The sequence below is a fragment of the Lissotriton vulgaris genome, chromosome 10 (assembly GCF_964263255.1).
Source record: "Lissotriton vulgaris chromosome 10, aLisVul1.2, whole genome shotgun sequence".
In the NCBI taxonomy this organism is placed as follows: domain Eukaryota; kingdom Metazoa; phylum Chordata; class Amphibia; order Caudata; family Salamandridae; genus Lissotriton; species Lissotriton vulgaris.
This window is the reverse complement of record NC_141698.1, coordinates 163,676,754-163,692,078: the sequence shown is the minus strand read 5'-3', so window position 1 is coordinate 163,692,078 and position 15,325 is coordinate 163,676,754. Positions and strand designations below refer to the sequence as shown.

Here is a 15,325-nt window from a genome sequence, read left to right as displayed (position 1 = left end):
GATACCCCAATATCCCCTGGGATTCCTCTCGAACCATTAAGATTTAAATCTCCACAGACCACATATGGTGCCGACCAAGAAGGTAATTCATTAGCTAGAAAATGCAATAAGCCTGGGTTATCTAAAACTGGTGCATATACTGAGCATAATGTAAAAAAAACGCACTTCACCTAAATTCCATTATAACCCACCTACAATTCCTATCCATCACCTTTTTTCCCGGAGTGATGGCACTACCTTTCGTAAGGATATCAACACCCTTAGTCCTAGCATCTTGTGTTGTATAAGGTACGACCTTCAGTTCCAGACATTTAAGCAGATCACAATCCTTCCATGCGATATGGGTTTCCTGAAGACAATACAAATCAGCTTTTAGGACTTTAAGATCTTCTTGAACCTTTCTCTTTTTGGGACCATCATTTAGCCCACATATATTGATAGTGGCAATTCGTAGTTTAGCCATTATACCAATTGGAGATTGATAAGACCATATCGCTGTTATCTCAAATATTGTATTGCCAGCCAAACCCTTTAATCCCGATTTCAGTCCAGATTAATCTCTAGTCTTTAGTACAATCAAAAAATCACAAACATCACAAAAATAACCTTCAGCTGCCGTTCATACTTCACAATTTTGTTTTGTGCCCCCTTTCAACCTCCCCCTCACCCTTCCCTCCACTCATTCCCCTCCCCACCCACACCACCCTACCTTTGAAAGCAGCCGGACCAGTAGGATCCGAGTGATGGAGATAACAAAGAACACCTCAGCCCCCTGTGCCCCCTTCTGACCATCCAACCAACCGGCCCTTAAGAGCCAAAAAATAGGGAAACATCCCCTATCATGCTATATTTGCCACATTTGCCCCGGGATTCGTTTAATGAGGCTAATATGTGAGACTGTCAAGCTACTTTAAGGCCTACTATAATTCTTATCTCTCCCGAACTCGTTCCAGATACTCTCTAGCTTGAATTTCAGAGGTAAAGAATTTAAAAAACCCTCTAACAACTGTCTTCAGCCAAGCCGAGGCAAGCAAATATGCCTCAAAGCCTGCATCTTGATAAGGTTTGATTAGTTGCTGTAGTCGCCATCTGCGTACCACAGTTACATGACCAAAATCAGGGCGTACAAAAAAAGAATAATCTTTATACTGTCTTCTGGCTCTGGACGTGCTTTCTCAAAAATAGCCTGTCTAAGCAAATAATTGCCAAAAAAACTAGAATGGCCCTCGGCTGGTTAGCATCTCTGACAGATGTCTTGGGAAGGACAGCCAGGAACCGATGTTCCCGCTGAATTTCTCGTTACAAATCCCATCCCATGAGCTCTGGGAAAGCTTCTTTGAGCAAACCTAATATAAAAGAACGAATATCCTCCCACTCCAGCCCTTCCTTAATCCCAAGAAAGCGGAGCTTAGGCCTCCTCCGGTGGTTCTCCATATCTTCAAGTTTCCACATAGAATCCTTACGTTGGGCTTCATGGGATGTCGTTTTTTCCCTCACGGCGGAAAACTCTCTTTCGACTACAACAGTTCACTCTTCCATAGCATTTATCAGCCCCCCCAATCTCTGCGCAGTCTTTGCCAAATTTCCGGACTGCACCTTCCAGCTTCCTTGTAGCCTGTCTTGCTTTCTGTCCATCCGCCCTGGTCTCTGCGCGATGTTCTTTCATTGATTCTAAGATCATACTTAGGGCAGAGTTCATATCAGCGGTTCCCTTAGGCTGCCCCTCCGTGAAGTAACGAACCTGATCCATTGCCGGTTCCGTGGGACCGGTGATCCTTGTGTGAGAATAATCCCACTTCAGCCTGGGGCCAGTGGAACGCCTTCCCTGATTTTTAGGCAACTCGACATGCCCCTTAGACCCTTTAGAGCTCCTTCTACACTTTTGGCGCTTTAGGGCAGTCTCTAGTGTTTCAAGAGTATTAGAATCCGAGGTCAAGGCACTATCACCACTTTCGCTGTGGTCAGAGTCCGAAACAACTGACAGTGATTCCTCGGCAAGAGAAACAAACCTGTCTGTGTTGTCTGATGTAATATTATCTGTTTATAAACCATCAGGAGCTTTGGTGTATGCCGGTCCCCCAGAAACACCTTCTTGTTCAAGTAATAACCTGCCAGATGAGGGGTGAGATATGGTACGAGAACCGCTCGCAATAGCATCCTGAATTATTTCATTTGGGATGCTGACCCCCTCCTCCTTCAGAAACTGCCACCGGCATCGTGGGGATTTCACCCAAGGCATCCCCCAAATGCCAACTTGAAGCCTGATCCTGAATCTCCATATTCGGATTATGCAAGAGTTCAGAAGTACATAAGCTCAAAATTTCATCCTTGGATTTAAAAAAAATCAGTAATAGCCAGCTGGGGGCGGTACAGAAGTTGAAGCTGAATCGCCCCTTCAGGGGCTGCCCCCAACCTTCTTCCATTATATTTGAAGCAGTCAGTTTCTGTCCCCCAGTTTGTGCTTGTTCAATCGGGATCCTCTGCTTCCCAGCCCCTCCGCTATCCACTTGTTTCTTCAAATTAAGCAGCTCATTAGGCTTACCTGTCAGAGCCGGTGGAGACTCCTGCTTCGATCCGTGTAGTTGCACAGAATTTCACCCCACACCTTCTTTTACTTGTCTCAAAGTTTTCTGAGGCATACTTCTAGACTTTGCTGCCAAACTAGAGCCAAACACTGCTGTGGGTGCCCTCAAAACCAATTTGTGGCTAAAAACAGATGCAAATTCCACCGACAGCCTCCAGGTGGAGCGGATTGTCAGAATGAGTTTGGCAGCCAGCACGCAGCTTTTACTCCGTGCTTCACCAGATGACTCGTCGCCTGACCCTGTCCCACGACTTCCGCCTGGATAACTAACACACACAACAGCAAAGAGCTCTTCAGCATTGTGAAGGAACTATCCAACCCCAGCGCCAACACCAATGATGTCCCGCCCTCACAAGAACTGTGCGACTTACTAGCCACCTTCTTCCACCGCAAGATCGCTGACATCCATGATAGCTTCTACAACACGACCGCCACAACTACGCTGGACTCCACCCACCCTGCGAACACCACCCACACCATCCACCTGACCTCCTGGGCCAACGCCAACGACGACGAGACACGCAAGGTCATGACCTCCATCAACTCTGGATCTCCGTCAGACCCGTGCAAACACCAAGTATTCAACAAAGCAAACGCAGCCATCGCGCCCCAACTCCGAAAGGTCATCAACATCTCCTTCAAAACAGCAACATTCCCAGACAGCTGGAAGCACGCCGAAACCATCGCCCTCCTCAAGAAGCCCAAGGCAGACCCCAAGGACCACAAGAACTTCCGGCCCATCTCTCTACTCCTGTTCATGGTTAACATGCAACTGACCCACCACCTCGAAGACTACAACATCCTAGACCCATCCCAGTCCGGATTCAGACAAAACCACAGCACCGAGACAGCCCTCATCGCCCACACAGACGACATCAGGCGCCAACTAGACAACGGCGAAACATCAGCCCTCATCCTCCTAGACCTGTCAGCCGCCTTCAACACGGTCTGCCACCACACCCTTCAGACACGTCTACCAGAAGCTGGAATCCAAGAGAAGGCCCTCGACTGGACCATGTCCTTCCTTTCCGGCAGAACCCAGAGCGTCCGCCTCCCACCCTTCCGATCCGAAGCCACTGACATCATCTGCGGCGTCCCCAGGGCTCATCCCTCAGCCCGATGCTGTTCAACGTCGACATGACGCCCCTCGCACAAGTGGCCCGACAGCACGACCTCAACATCATCTCCTACGCCGACGACACCCAGCTTATCCTCTCCCTCACCAAGGACCCGTACACCGCCAAAAGCAACCTCCATGAGGGAATGAAGGCCGTCGCCGACTGGATGATGAGCAGCCGTCTGAAACGGAACTGGGAAAAGACGGAGGTCCTCATCCTCGGACCCACCCCCTCAGCCTGGGACGACTCCTGGTGGCCGACCACTCTGGGAACAGCACTGACACCCACTGACCACACACGCAACCCGGGATTCATCCTCAACTCCTCCTTCTCCATGTCGAAGCAGGTCAGCGCTGTCTCCTCCTCCTGCTACAGCACCCTCCGCATGCTCCGCAGGATCTACAAGTGGATCCCGACCGAAACCAGAAGAACAGTGACACAGGCCCTATTCAGGAGCAGGCTGGACTACGGCAACGCACTCTACGCAGGCATCCCAGCCAAACACCTGCGTCGACTACAACGCATTCAAAACTCCTCCACCCGATTGATCCTCAACGTCCCCCCACCGCAGCCACATCACCCTGCATCTGAGAGACCTACACTGGCTCCCCATCAACAAGAGGATCACTTTCAAGCTCCTCACCCACGCACACAGGGCACTCCACAACGCCAGACCGGCCTACCTGAACAGCAGACTCAGCTTCTACATCCCCACCTGCCAGCTCCACTCCGTCAGCCTCGCCCTCGCCGCTGTCCCCCGCATCCAACGAAAGACCTCCGGCGGCAGGTCTTTCTCCTACCTCCCCCCCAAGACCTGGAACACCGTCCCGACCCACCTACGGCAGATCCAAGACCTACTCACCTTCAGAAGACTCCTCAAGACCTGGCTCTTCGAGCAGCAGCGCCTTGAGACCCTCACGGGTAAGTAGCGTGCTTTACAAATTCCTTGATTGATTGAATGATTGATTTATTGATTGATTGATTGATTGACGTGTCTGTCGAGGAAGTATGTAGGTGTGGGTTGGGGTTCAAGGTTTCTGTACATGGTGTGTTAAAGACCTCAAAGAGGTTGTCGCACACCTCCTGTGAGGGTGTGAAGTTGTTTTCACTGGCGGCCGGGTTGGAGGATTCATTAACAATGTTCAAAAGTTCTTTGGTGTTGTTGACACTGGTTTCGATGTGTGCAGTAAGGGCTGCCATCTTTGTTGTCCTCAGCAGGCAGTGGTAGAGGTTGAGGGAGGTCTTGAATGCTGCTCTGTCGGAGGTGTGCTTACTGGCACCATCTCCTCTCCAACTGTTTGCTGTCTCGTTTCACTGTCCTTGGGTGTACCAGCTGGCTTTTTAGGGGAATTTTCTCTGGATATTGTTCTTGACGGGGATGATGCTCTCTGTGCAATTGGTGATCCAGGTGTTGAAGTTTTTCACTCCCTGTTGGGGCTGGTGGCAGTAGCAGGGTTGGAGGTGTGGAGGGCATTCGCCTAGCTGTTATCTGAGTAGGGGCGTTGGTCATCTTGGGGGTGGCAGTGTGGGGGCTGGAGATGCTGAAGTGGACGATGGAGTGATGGGTTCATGTGAGTTCTGTAACATGGCGGTATTTGACACAGTTGCTGGAGGTGAAAATTGGGTCCAGTGTGTGTCCTGCGGTGTGTGTGTAAAGTTGGGGATGATCTGGGTTGATCCGAGGCTGCTCATAGTATCGAGGAGGTGTGTGATGTTTTTGATGTTGGGGTCGTTGATTGTGGAAATTTAGATCATCAAGGATGATATAGTCCTTGGAGTCTAAAGTTAGGGGTGCAGTGAAGTCTGCGATGGTGCTGCAGAAGCTGGAGTGTGTACCTGGAGGTCAGTATGTGAGGGTGCAGCTGATGGTTGTCTTGTCATCTGTGTGGAGCTTGAAGTTGAGATTTTTAATGTCGGTAGTGGTATGGTCGGCGATGGTAGTACACTATATGGTCTTTTTGTTGATGATTGCTATTGCTCCTCCCAGATTGTTGGTGCGGTTCTGGTGAGTGATTTTATATCTGTCAGGGACTGCTGTGGCAATGTCTGGGGCAGATGTGGGTTTGAGCCAGGTCTCAGTGAGGAAGTAGATGTTGGGTGCAAGGGTGGCGTTGAGGTCTCATATTTAGTAGAATGCTTGTACAGTGAGCGTGTATTGAGAAGGGTGCATGCAAGTTGTTGTTTTTGTTCAGGTGGTGTCTGTGGTGTGTTTGGGTGGGGCTGGTCAGTGGGCTGGTGTGTATGCAGTGGCAGGTGAAGGGGAAGTAGGTGCAGGTCAAAGTTAATACCCTGGAGCGTGGGTTGGCGCAGTGGCAGTGTTTGTTCTGGCATCGAGGGTGTAGTGCTCGGCGATGGTGTATCTTCGGGGGCGCGAGGGCCAAAGGTCGTGGTGCTGGGCAAGGCCCAAGCATGAACTGGCACAGACAAGCGTGCCTTTGGCACACCTTTTTTGCACTAGCGGCAAACCCATTGCGTTCAGCCTGCATTTAAGTAGGTCCTGGGGTGGGCAGGACTTCTGTTGGCAGAAAGAACGGTGAGTGCGCAAACCCCAGTGAGAAAACCCGGGCAGCTGTGGTGTCACTGGATCAGTCTGGAGCAAACAGGAACTGGAGGCCACAGGCAAGTGGCAAGCTAGATATCCAAGTGCCTACGGATGTGGTCGCACTGCAGCCTGCATTAAGTAGGTCCTGGGGTGGGCTGGGCTTCTGTTGGCGGGAAGAACGGTGAGTGGCAAAACCAGGTTGGGAAAATCCCAGCAGGAAAACTCGGGCAGCTGCAATGTCACTGGATCAGCCTGAAACAAGCAGGAAATAGAGGCCACAGCAAGTGGCAAGCTAGGTGTCCAGGTGCCTAAATGCATAGAGCATGATTAAGAGAGTGTGTGAACCTACCTGCACGTAATCACCAAGTCTTTCAATTAAACATTTTTCAATACCATTAATATAATACAAATAAAAAGAGGACCAACACACAGGCCTGCCTTACTTGGCGATAAATCCCAAACTCGTCCGTACAATCCCTGTGTTTGCCATAATGGACACTAGCTTTAGTGTTCATTTAAAGCTGCCTTAGAAAGGAGATTAGGGCCTCCTCTACTCCCAAATCTTTCATTATAACCCACAGCTTATCATGATTTACAGAATTAACCTCATAACGTAGGTCCCTATATGCAAAGGTTTAGCCTTAACATATTAATGTATTTATAGCAAAAGATTCAGACATAGTTCAACTGTGCCCATACCTTTTTGGAAACCATACTGTGCCTTAGAAATAATCTGATGCTCCTCTGCCCAACCCTAAAGACGGGGAAAAAATAACTCTCTTTAATGTAGAGTCTAAAATGGGGATAGAGCAGTAACAACATGGATCAGCCTTATTACTTTTTTTAAATATAGGCACAATTTTGGATTTGCTACACGAGGACAGAGTGCCTATCGTGGTCACTGCATTAAAAACATTACTTAACAATGGGGCCCAAGGGTCTATATTTACCGGAAACAAATCTAAGGCAACCCCATTCAGACCAGGGGCATTTTCTTCCTTACTGCTTTTAGGGGCATTCTCACTTCCATAAGAGAAAAATTCACACCTCCCATGGCTAGAATTGTTTAACTCCTTCCTCGTATGCTCTCTATTCTCTGGCTCTATAGGAGAGGCAGAGTAAATAAAGGAGAAATGACTAAAGTTATTTAAGTACTCCATCATGGGTGCTCTATTCTAGAATATATAGGGGAGTAAAGATAGATTAAGGAGAAATGACTCACCCACTCCTCAGGCAGGATAGGTGTTTCAACAGTGGGGTCCCCTGGCTCCTTAAAGAGTAGAACATTGATAACAACAGGTCCTCGTGCCAGCTCCACTTGTAACAGTTCTCCTACCCAGCTTGCCCGCAGTCCGCTACCCTCTGCTGTCTGTCTACCTGCTGTCCTCTGTTTGTGCGACCTCGGCGTGTTTCTTGCTCTGTCTTGCCTTTTTTGCTCGTATATCTGCTCTCTGTTTGTTTTTCTGCCCTCTGTTTTGCCCTCTTCTGCTCTGTTTTGCCTTTCTGCTCATTTTTCTGCCATCTGTTTTGTCCTTTTTGGTTATTTTTCTGCCCTCTGTTTGGCCTTTTTCAGCTCATTTTCTGCTCTCTGTTTGGCCCTCTTCCTCTCTGTTTTGCCTGTTCTGCTCGTTTTTCTGCCCTCTATTTGGCCTTTTCAGCTCGTTTTTATGCACTCTGTTTTGCCTTTTTCTGCTCGTTTCTTCCTGCCGTTTCCTCAAGACCTCGCTTTTCGACTGAGACATTGCACCCAAGCGCCCAGATACCCCCAGGGGTGACAGTGCTGTGCTGTACAAATGCTGATTGATTGATAACCCTCCAAAATGGAGCATTCTCTCTCATCTAACTCACTTTTGTCAGCGCTTCCAGATCTCATCTTTAATCACCTTTTTCCGTCTGGCAATTGCTTGTCTTTTATGGCTGGGCCATCGTGCAGCCAAACAAACAATTCTGAAGTAAAATGACTAGGGTATCCGCAAACGGTTGTGGCATATTAGTTAAGTTGCATAATTGCAGCACTTTCAGTCCACTTACCCATGATGGTCCACTGGCAAATGGTTTTTCTACTTCCCAGAAGAAGAGAAGTAGGTTCTTTTGGGCCTGGGGGAGGTCCAGCGTACTTTCTTCACTCTAAATCTAAAGCTATTTCTCTGCCCAGAAGATCAAATTTTCCAAGAACTCTCCACTGGAGATCTTTCAGGTAGTCAAATCCCTATCTTCTCTAGAGCGTGTCTCTGCAGTTATCAGCCCCTTGGCAGAAACATGTAATCAACTTGCCCATTTATATTTTGACTATATAGGCAAGATCTATATGTCTTTCCGAAAGAATCCAGAGAGCCCCGATCTAGCATACATTAGTTCTCCCCTCTGCTTTCTCCAGGAGACGTTTCTCAGATAATTGCTCTTTCTATTCAAGAACTTCACTCGCTGGTTCTTAAAATTAAATCTGGCGCTCCTTTTGGTCCGACCCCCCTTAAGAGACTTATACCTGGTATGGAGGCCTTGTTACCGGTCTTATGCGATTTGCTTAATCAATCTTTTTCTACGGGTCAGCTCCCCTCAGTGGAAACATGCAGCAGTTATCCACCTCCTGAAAAAAACCCTCCTTGGTTCTGGCCAAACGTGAAAACTTCAGACCTATTTTGTTGCTTCCGTTCTTTGCTAAATCTGCCTAAAAGCACGTAAGTCAACAGCTGATGGAAAATATGGAGAGGGGAAAGAAATTGCACAAGACTCAATCTGGGTTTGACCCCTAAACAGCACCAAATCGGCTCTTCTGATCGCCTCAGAGTCTTGAGACTCTTGGCTGATGGGGGGTAAGACTACCGTACTTGTCTTATCATACGGGAGTGTGGCCTTTGACACCGTGTCTCACAGCCTCCTTCCGGAGCAGTTGTGGGATATTTGTGTCAGAGGGCTGGCTTTAAGATGATTGGCCAGTTTCCTCCGAGACCGAACCTCTCAGGTGTTTCAACGTCCTTTTATATCAGAGATATTGCCCCTGCAGCAAGGGGTGCCACAGGGCTCTGCCGTTAGCCTGACCCTATTTAACTTATATCTGCGCCCTGTAGCGGATGTGGTAGTATCTTTCAATGTCAAAATAGTGTCTTACGCCAATGACACCCAGTTAATCATTTCCGTAGTACAGGATGACGTTCTGTCTGCCACTAATTTTAGGAACTGTCTGGCAGGCCTAGCAAGCTGGATGGATCGCAGCGGTTTGAAACTTAATGCCGGAAAAACAGAAGTGCTGAATCTCCATCTGGTCCACCCTGTGACCAGATTGCCAATCTTGCAGGGACCTGCTTTGGTATTTTAAAGATAATGCATAAGATTTTGGAGCTGCTTCATGGTGCAGCCAAAAAAACTGTGGTTGAAGCTCTTTTGATGTCCAGATTGGACTACTATAATGTGCTCTACCTCGAGGAAGAATGAAAACACTTCAATGTGCCAGACTTTGGCAGCGAGGATGCTGCTTAGCATCCCCAGAGTCTCATCCACAGGTTCTGCCCTCAGAAAACTACAGTGGCTTCTGATGAGGGGAAGGTTTTCTTTTAAGGCTCTGTGCTTCTGTCATAGAATTTTGAACTCAAGGGGTCCCTATTGTTTATACTCATTGATTCAACAATACCAGCCCAATCGCTGCCTGAGGTCCTCTGACGCCGCCTTGACGGCAATTCCCAAGGAAGCTAGAGCACATTTGGGAGGGTGCTCTTTCAGCTATCTTGCTCTTTCAGCTCACTTGCCGCTAAACTGTGGAACTTGTTGCTGGTAGATCTTAGGCAGGAACTGTCTAAAAATGTTTTCAGAAAGGAGTTAAAAACCTGGGGCCATATGTAGGTAATGTTTGTTTTGCGATTCTCAAATTGCGAATTTTTGGGAATCGCAATTAGAGAATCGCAAAGCGAAATGTAGGTAGGATTAGCAATTTATTTTGCGAATCCCAATTATTCCTTATTTGCGAATCGCCAGTTGTGATTCGCAAATAAGGAATACCTTCTCATTCATTCCTATGGGCTAGAAGGCCCATAGGAATGAATGGGAAGACATTCTCAATTTGCGATTCTCTATTAGAGAATCGCAAATTGAGGATGCAATTTCAGGGTTGCAAGGGCGTTTATAGGACACCCTGTTGCACCCCTGAAATTAACATGTGTGCACATGTGGCCCACAGACATGCCCTAAGGGCATGTATGTGACCCACATGGCAATTTGAAAAATGCCAAAAAGTGCATTTTTGAAAGAAATCGCAATTTACCACCAACCTGAAATTGGTGGTATTTTGTGATTCCTTAAGCCACAATTCGCACAACTTGGGTGCTTCCTACATTGCATTTAAGGAATCGCAATTTGCTATTTCTTAAATGCAATGGCAAAATAAGGAATCGCAAATTTAGAGATTCCTTATTTTGCGTGTGGCTTTTTATGTGCTACATAGCACACTGCCCAAATTGCTATCGCAAACGCTGAAATTCGCAGAATTTTGCGATCGCAATGGGGCTACCTACATATGGCCCCTGGTTCTTTATACAACTTTAATACGTTAACCTTTCTTGGTTAGAGTCCGCTGTAGAATCCGCTGTAGCCACCATTCTGTGTGGAATCCTAACGTGGGGACACTCCGCTTGGAGTAACCATGGCGCTCTACAAATGGATGTTAAGTAATGTAATGTAAATGCAAGACCGCAACATCCTTGAGTGACATTATGATGCTTTATGGTTGGTGGCACTGTGCTCATTGTTTTTACTATGCCCAGGATGTTGAGGTCAAGCAATACCCTAATGTATTCCCCTTGAAGACTAATTTCTTATTACACTCCTCTCCGTGAAAAATTCTACTACCCACAATTCTAAGTGGCTCCAAGCCATAATGAATACATCTGAAAACTACACACTAGATAATTCTGGGATCAGAGACAGTGGAACCTTCTCAGGGCTGCAGGGTAAGGAGCTTGCCAACAGCTAAGCTGAGACCCTGCCTGACCTCTGCAGCATTGAGGGAAAGCAGACGATGCTCCCCTGGACAGGCCGAGCTTACCCAAAGCCCATCCCACTCAAACCTTAACTACCTCCAAACACCCCCTCCCCACCCTCTCATCTCCAGCTGACACATAACTGCTTGAAACAGGCAGCAAATGTCAGCAATTTTCTCACCGGAATTAGGGAACATACACAGAAAAGGATCCAGTATTAGCAGAAGTGCGCAGTTATTCCACATCCAAAGAGATAGCCAAAATGTCCAGAATTTGGTGACAGGACATAAGTTCCACTCAGCATACTCAAGGGGAGGCTTCTAGAATCCTCTAGACCATCCTGTTTATTGGACCGGGCCGTCCTCTCTCGATGCTCACATTCTGGAGAAACATATTTTTATTCAAGATACAGGCCAGAGTGGATTGTCTAAGACAATAATGAGCAAAATGATAAATTGCAATTTTTAGGAAACTTACCTCAGGCTGTCAGAGAAAGCTTCCACTCCAAATTTGGAAATGCAGTATCCGCCACCCAATATAGACAGCCTGCCTGCTATACTGGACACATTGACGATCCTTCCACAAGCCTTCCTCACATGAGGAAGTAAGGCGAGCGTCACGTCGATCATACCAATCAAGTTCACGTTTATCACCCGCATGAAGTCGTCCATCTCCAACCACTCATTGGGTGCTATTGGGTATGCAACCCCAGCATTGTTTACCAGGCCCCAAAGTCCTGCACAGAAAAGATTTAAAAAGAGCAACATGTAAGACCTCAAGTGGTCTGAGGGTAGAAGTGAGAGTTCATAAATAAAGCCCTGGACCTCCCTCAGATCTACATTAGACAACACCCACAATGCATGCTTATTTTGTTATATATATGTTAGAACTGGCTATTTCTGGTAGGCTAAGGCTGACGCCAAAGCCAGGCAGAAACCACCATTCTAGTCAGGGCAAGGAAGTCACACGCCAAGATAACCTCTGCTCACCCCCTTGGTAGCTTGGCACAAGCAGTAAGGCTAAACTCGGAGGCAATGTGTAAAGCATTTGCGTCAGCGCACAACAGCAACAACATACTAGGCACACCACAAAAGAGACTCCACACAAGGTTATTATAAAAATAACTTTTGTATTGTAAAAACATATCAGATAAAATCACACATATACATTGTGCCAACTGGCACGGGCAATATTCACATGGGATTATTCACAAGACAGGGCCACATGGGCCACTGTCATAATCAGCACTTAGTAGAATAAGAAATAATAAACCTAAAATGGTAATCACAAAGATCACAACCAATATCCACTGGTAACAGGAACCAGGACTTTACTAGGACCACCTGTACTAAAAAAACAACCACCTAAGAATAAAATACATTTAGGGGTATACCAGAACACATTACCCATGATGCATGAACCACATTCAGAGGAGTAATAAAGAGAAACACATGATGCCTAAAACATTCAGAAGTGTTAAGAATAAAGCACTTGATGCAATAAAATACATTCAGGGGTGCAGTGCAAGAAGACACATGATGCCTAAAACATTCAGAGGTGCGGCGCATGGAAAGAAAGACACATGATGCCTAAAAACATTCAGAGGTGCCAGAACAACACAATAGCGCAAAAACACACAGTAGGCAATTGCTATTAAAAACATAGGAATCACATTGCGCATAACTTACATAAGCCACCACCTGTGGCAGTCTCTAGGCCAACTGGCCTTGTGGGGCAAGGATGCCCTGAGTCCAAAGTCAGGGTGCGCTGCCATGCAGCGCCAGTCTCAAAGTACAAAAAGCCTAAACGTGGCAGGTGCCCACTACTTGCTGGTTACCTGGAATCATGAAGGAAACTGCGACAGGGTCCTCACTGACCCTTGGGCGCAAACTGCACCCACTGTGGGAGCCACACAGGCTCCAAAAACACATTCCTCGCAGGTAGGAGAGGGCGGGCACCGGCAATGTGCCCCGACCCCCCCTCTAAGTAAATATGGCCAAACGCTGGAGCCAAACAGGCTCTTAAACAGAATATGGCCCCTCTGAGCCACACAGGCTCTCTAACGTTGGGGCGACCCGCTGCCAATCGGGGCCGCCCTGACCAGCAACAACAAAAGGGCCCTCGAGCCTCGCCGGGCTCGTAGATCAAGAAATGGCCCCCTAGAGCCTCTCTGGGCTCACACACGTTGGGGCGACCCACTGCCAGCCGGGGCCGCCCTTGAAGCCCTCATGGCTTGACAAGCGTTGGGGCGACCCACTGCCAACCGGGGCCGCCCAAGCACCAACTCTGTTGGAGTCCCTCTCGGGGGACTCTGAACACCAAGCGCTGCCCTGCTGGGGCAGCAGAAAGGGAGGACAGGGCCCAGGTCACGGGGGCGGCACCGAAAGCGTGCCCGACACCGCCCCCAACTGCCTCGATCAGAGCCCCACTCACCGGTCTCCTTCCTCCGGTGGGGGCTCCTCCGGACAGCAGCATCTCTCTTGGCGGCCACGGGTCTCCCTCCTGGCATCGGCAGGCTCTTCTCCTAGCTGCCGGTACGGATTTGTGGTGGGGGCGGGCACCGACAATGTGCCCCGCGCCCCCTCCGCTCCTCCCTCGTCAGGCTCCTCTCCGGTCTCCCTCCAGGCATGGGAGACCGGCAACACCGGCAAAGGCTTCCCCCAGGCAGGGGGAAGTGGCAAACACCATGGCTTCCCTTTCCCTCCCCCGGGCTGCGGGGGCGGGACTTCCGGCCGGCCGCGAAGGGATTGGCCGGCCGGCCAGGTACTTCCGGGTCGCCGCGGGCAGCGCGGCGGCCCTCGCTAGGCAGGCAGGCGGGCAGAAATCAAAATATCGGCGTGGGCAGCCGAAGCAAAAACGGCACATAAGCGAGGTGGGCACTTGTAGACCAAACAACGATCTAGTGGGGCAAATCCACGCCGGGTGGGCACCGGCTCCCAACAATAAAGCGCTCCTAGCGCTAAACACGATCCACAGCGCTACGGGCAGAAAACGAAGCGCTCTTCCAGGGCTGCAAGAGTCAAAGCGCTCCCAAGGCGCTGCGGGGCAGAACAAAGCACTCTCAAGCGTAGGGGCACAGACAGGCCCCCAGGGATGGCCCCATCAGCAACTAGAGCCCCAGTAACAGGGCACATCCAAGGGAAAGCGCCTCCCAGGCGCTAGGGTCCAGGAAAGCGCACAAGTCCCTCAGCAGTCCAGGGGAGGGAGCAGCAGAGCCCCCAGCAGGAAAAGTCCATCAGAGGTCCAGGGGATGGGCAGGGCCCAGGGATTCCCCTGGGCCCCAGCAGCAGCATGCCCCTGGCAGATTCAAGTTAGAAACAAGAACATTTTGGAAGGGGGCACAGCCCCTTCTTATACAGCCAAAAGTCTTTGAAGTCCTTTGAAGTCCTTTGAAGCAGGCAGTGTGAGAACCAGCTAGAACTGGTTATAGGGAAGTCCCTTCAGTATCAGGGACAGAGGTGACAGTCGCCCAGCGGGAGGTGGAGCCAGCTTTGTAGTCAGGCAGGCACAGCCCTTCACTATCAGGTGCCATCTCCTCCCACTTCCCTGGCAGCAGATGCTGCCTTTCATCCATGGGCTGACTTCAGACAACCTCCTGGGCTCTCCAGCCCCTGTCATCCTCAAACCAGACAGTCAATCCACAAGCAGGCCCAGGCCCTCTGGGCCAGGCTCACCAGCCAATCACATGCCAGCAACAACTTACACAAATATGCCAACTTCCAAAAGTGGTACTTCTAGACTAGACACACTCATGCCGCATATACCATTTTGCAGCATTCAGTCTCACGAGTTTGTACATATCAAACTCGCCCCTGCACTCCCCACAACTCAGGAACTACCATGGGCATACATATTCCCCATTCATTCCTATGGGAGGGCAGGTCACTCACCATACATACACAGAGAGCTCCAGCACTTTACACTGTACCACAGTGAAAAAGTGCGCAGAGGCCTAAAATCACCAACACCAGGTTCCAGAAACAGGCTAGGAAAAAGCAAAAAGTCTAGGGGTGAACCTGCCTAAAGGGCCGGGTCCAACAATATATATATATATATATATATATATATATATATATATATATATATATATATATATATATATATATATATA

The 15,325-nt window shown here is 48.9% G+C and overlaps 1 protein-coding gene across 1 annotated transcript in view; it reads right to left on the bottom strand.

The window, feature by feature from the left end:
- LOC147684901 (retinol dehydrogenase 16-like) overlaps positions 1-15,325 on the bottom strand; it is a 177,372-nt gene that overhangs the window by 38,433 nt on the left and 123,614 nt on the right. Inside the window, exon 3 of the mRNA XM_086940794.1 lies at positions 11,692-11,950. Coding sequence (XP_086796920.1) covers positions 11,692-11,950 — 259 coding nt within the window. The remainder of the gene's footprint in view (positions 1-11,691; positions 11,951-15,325) is intronic.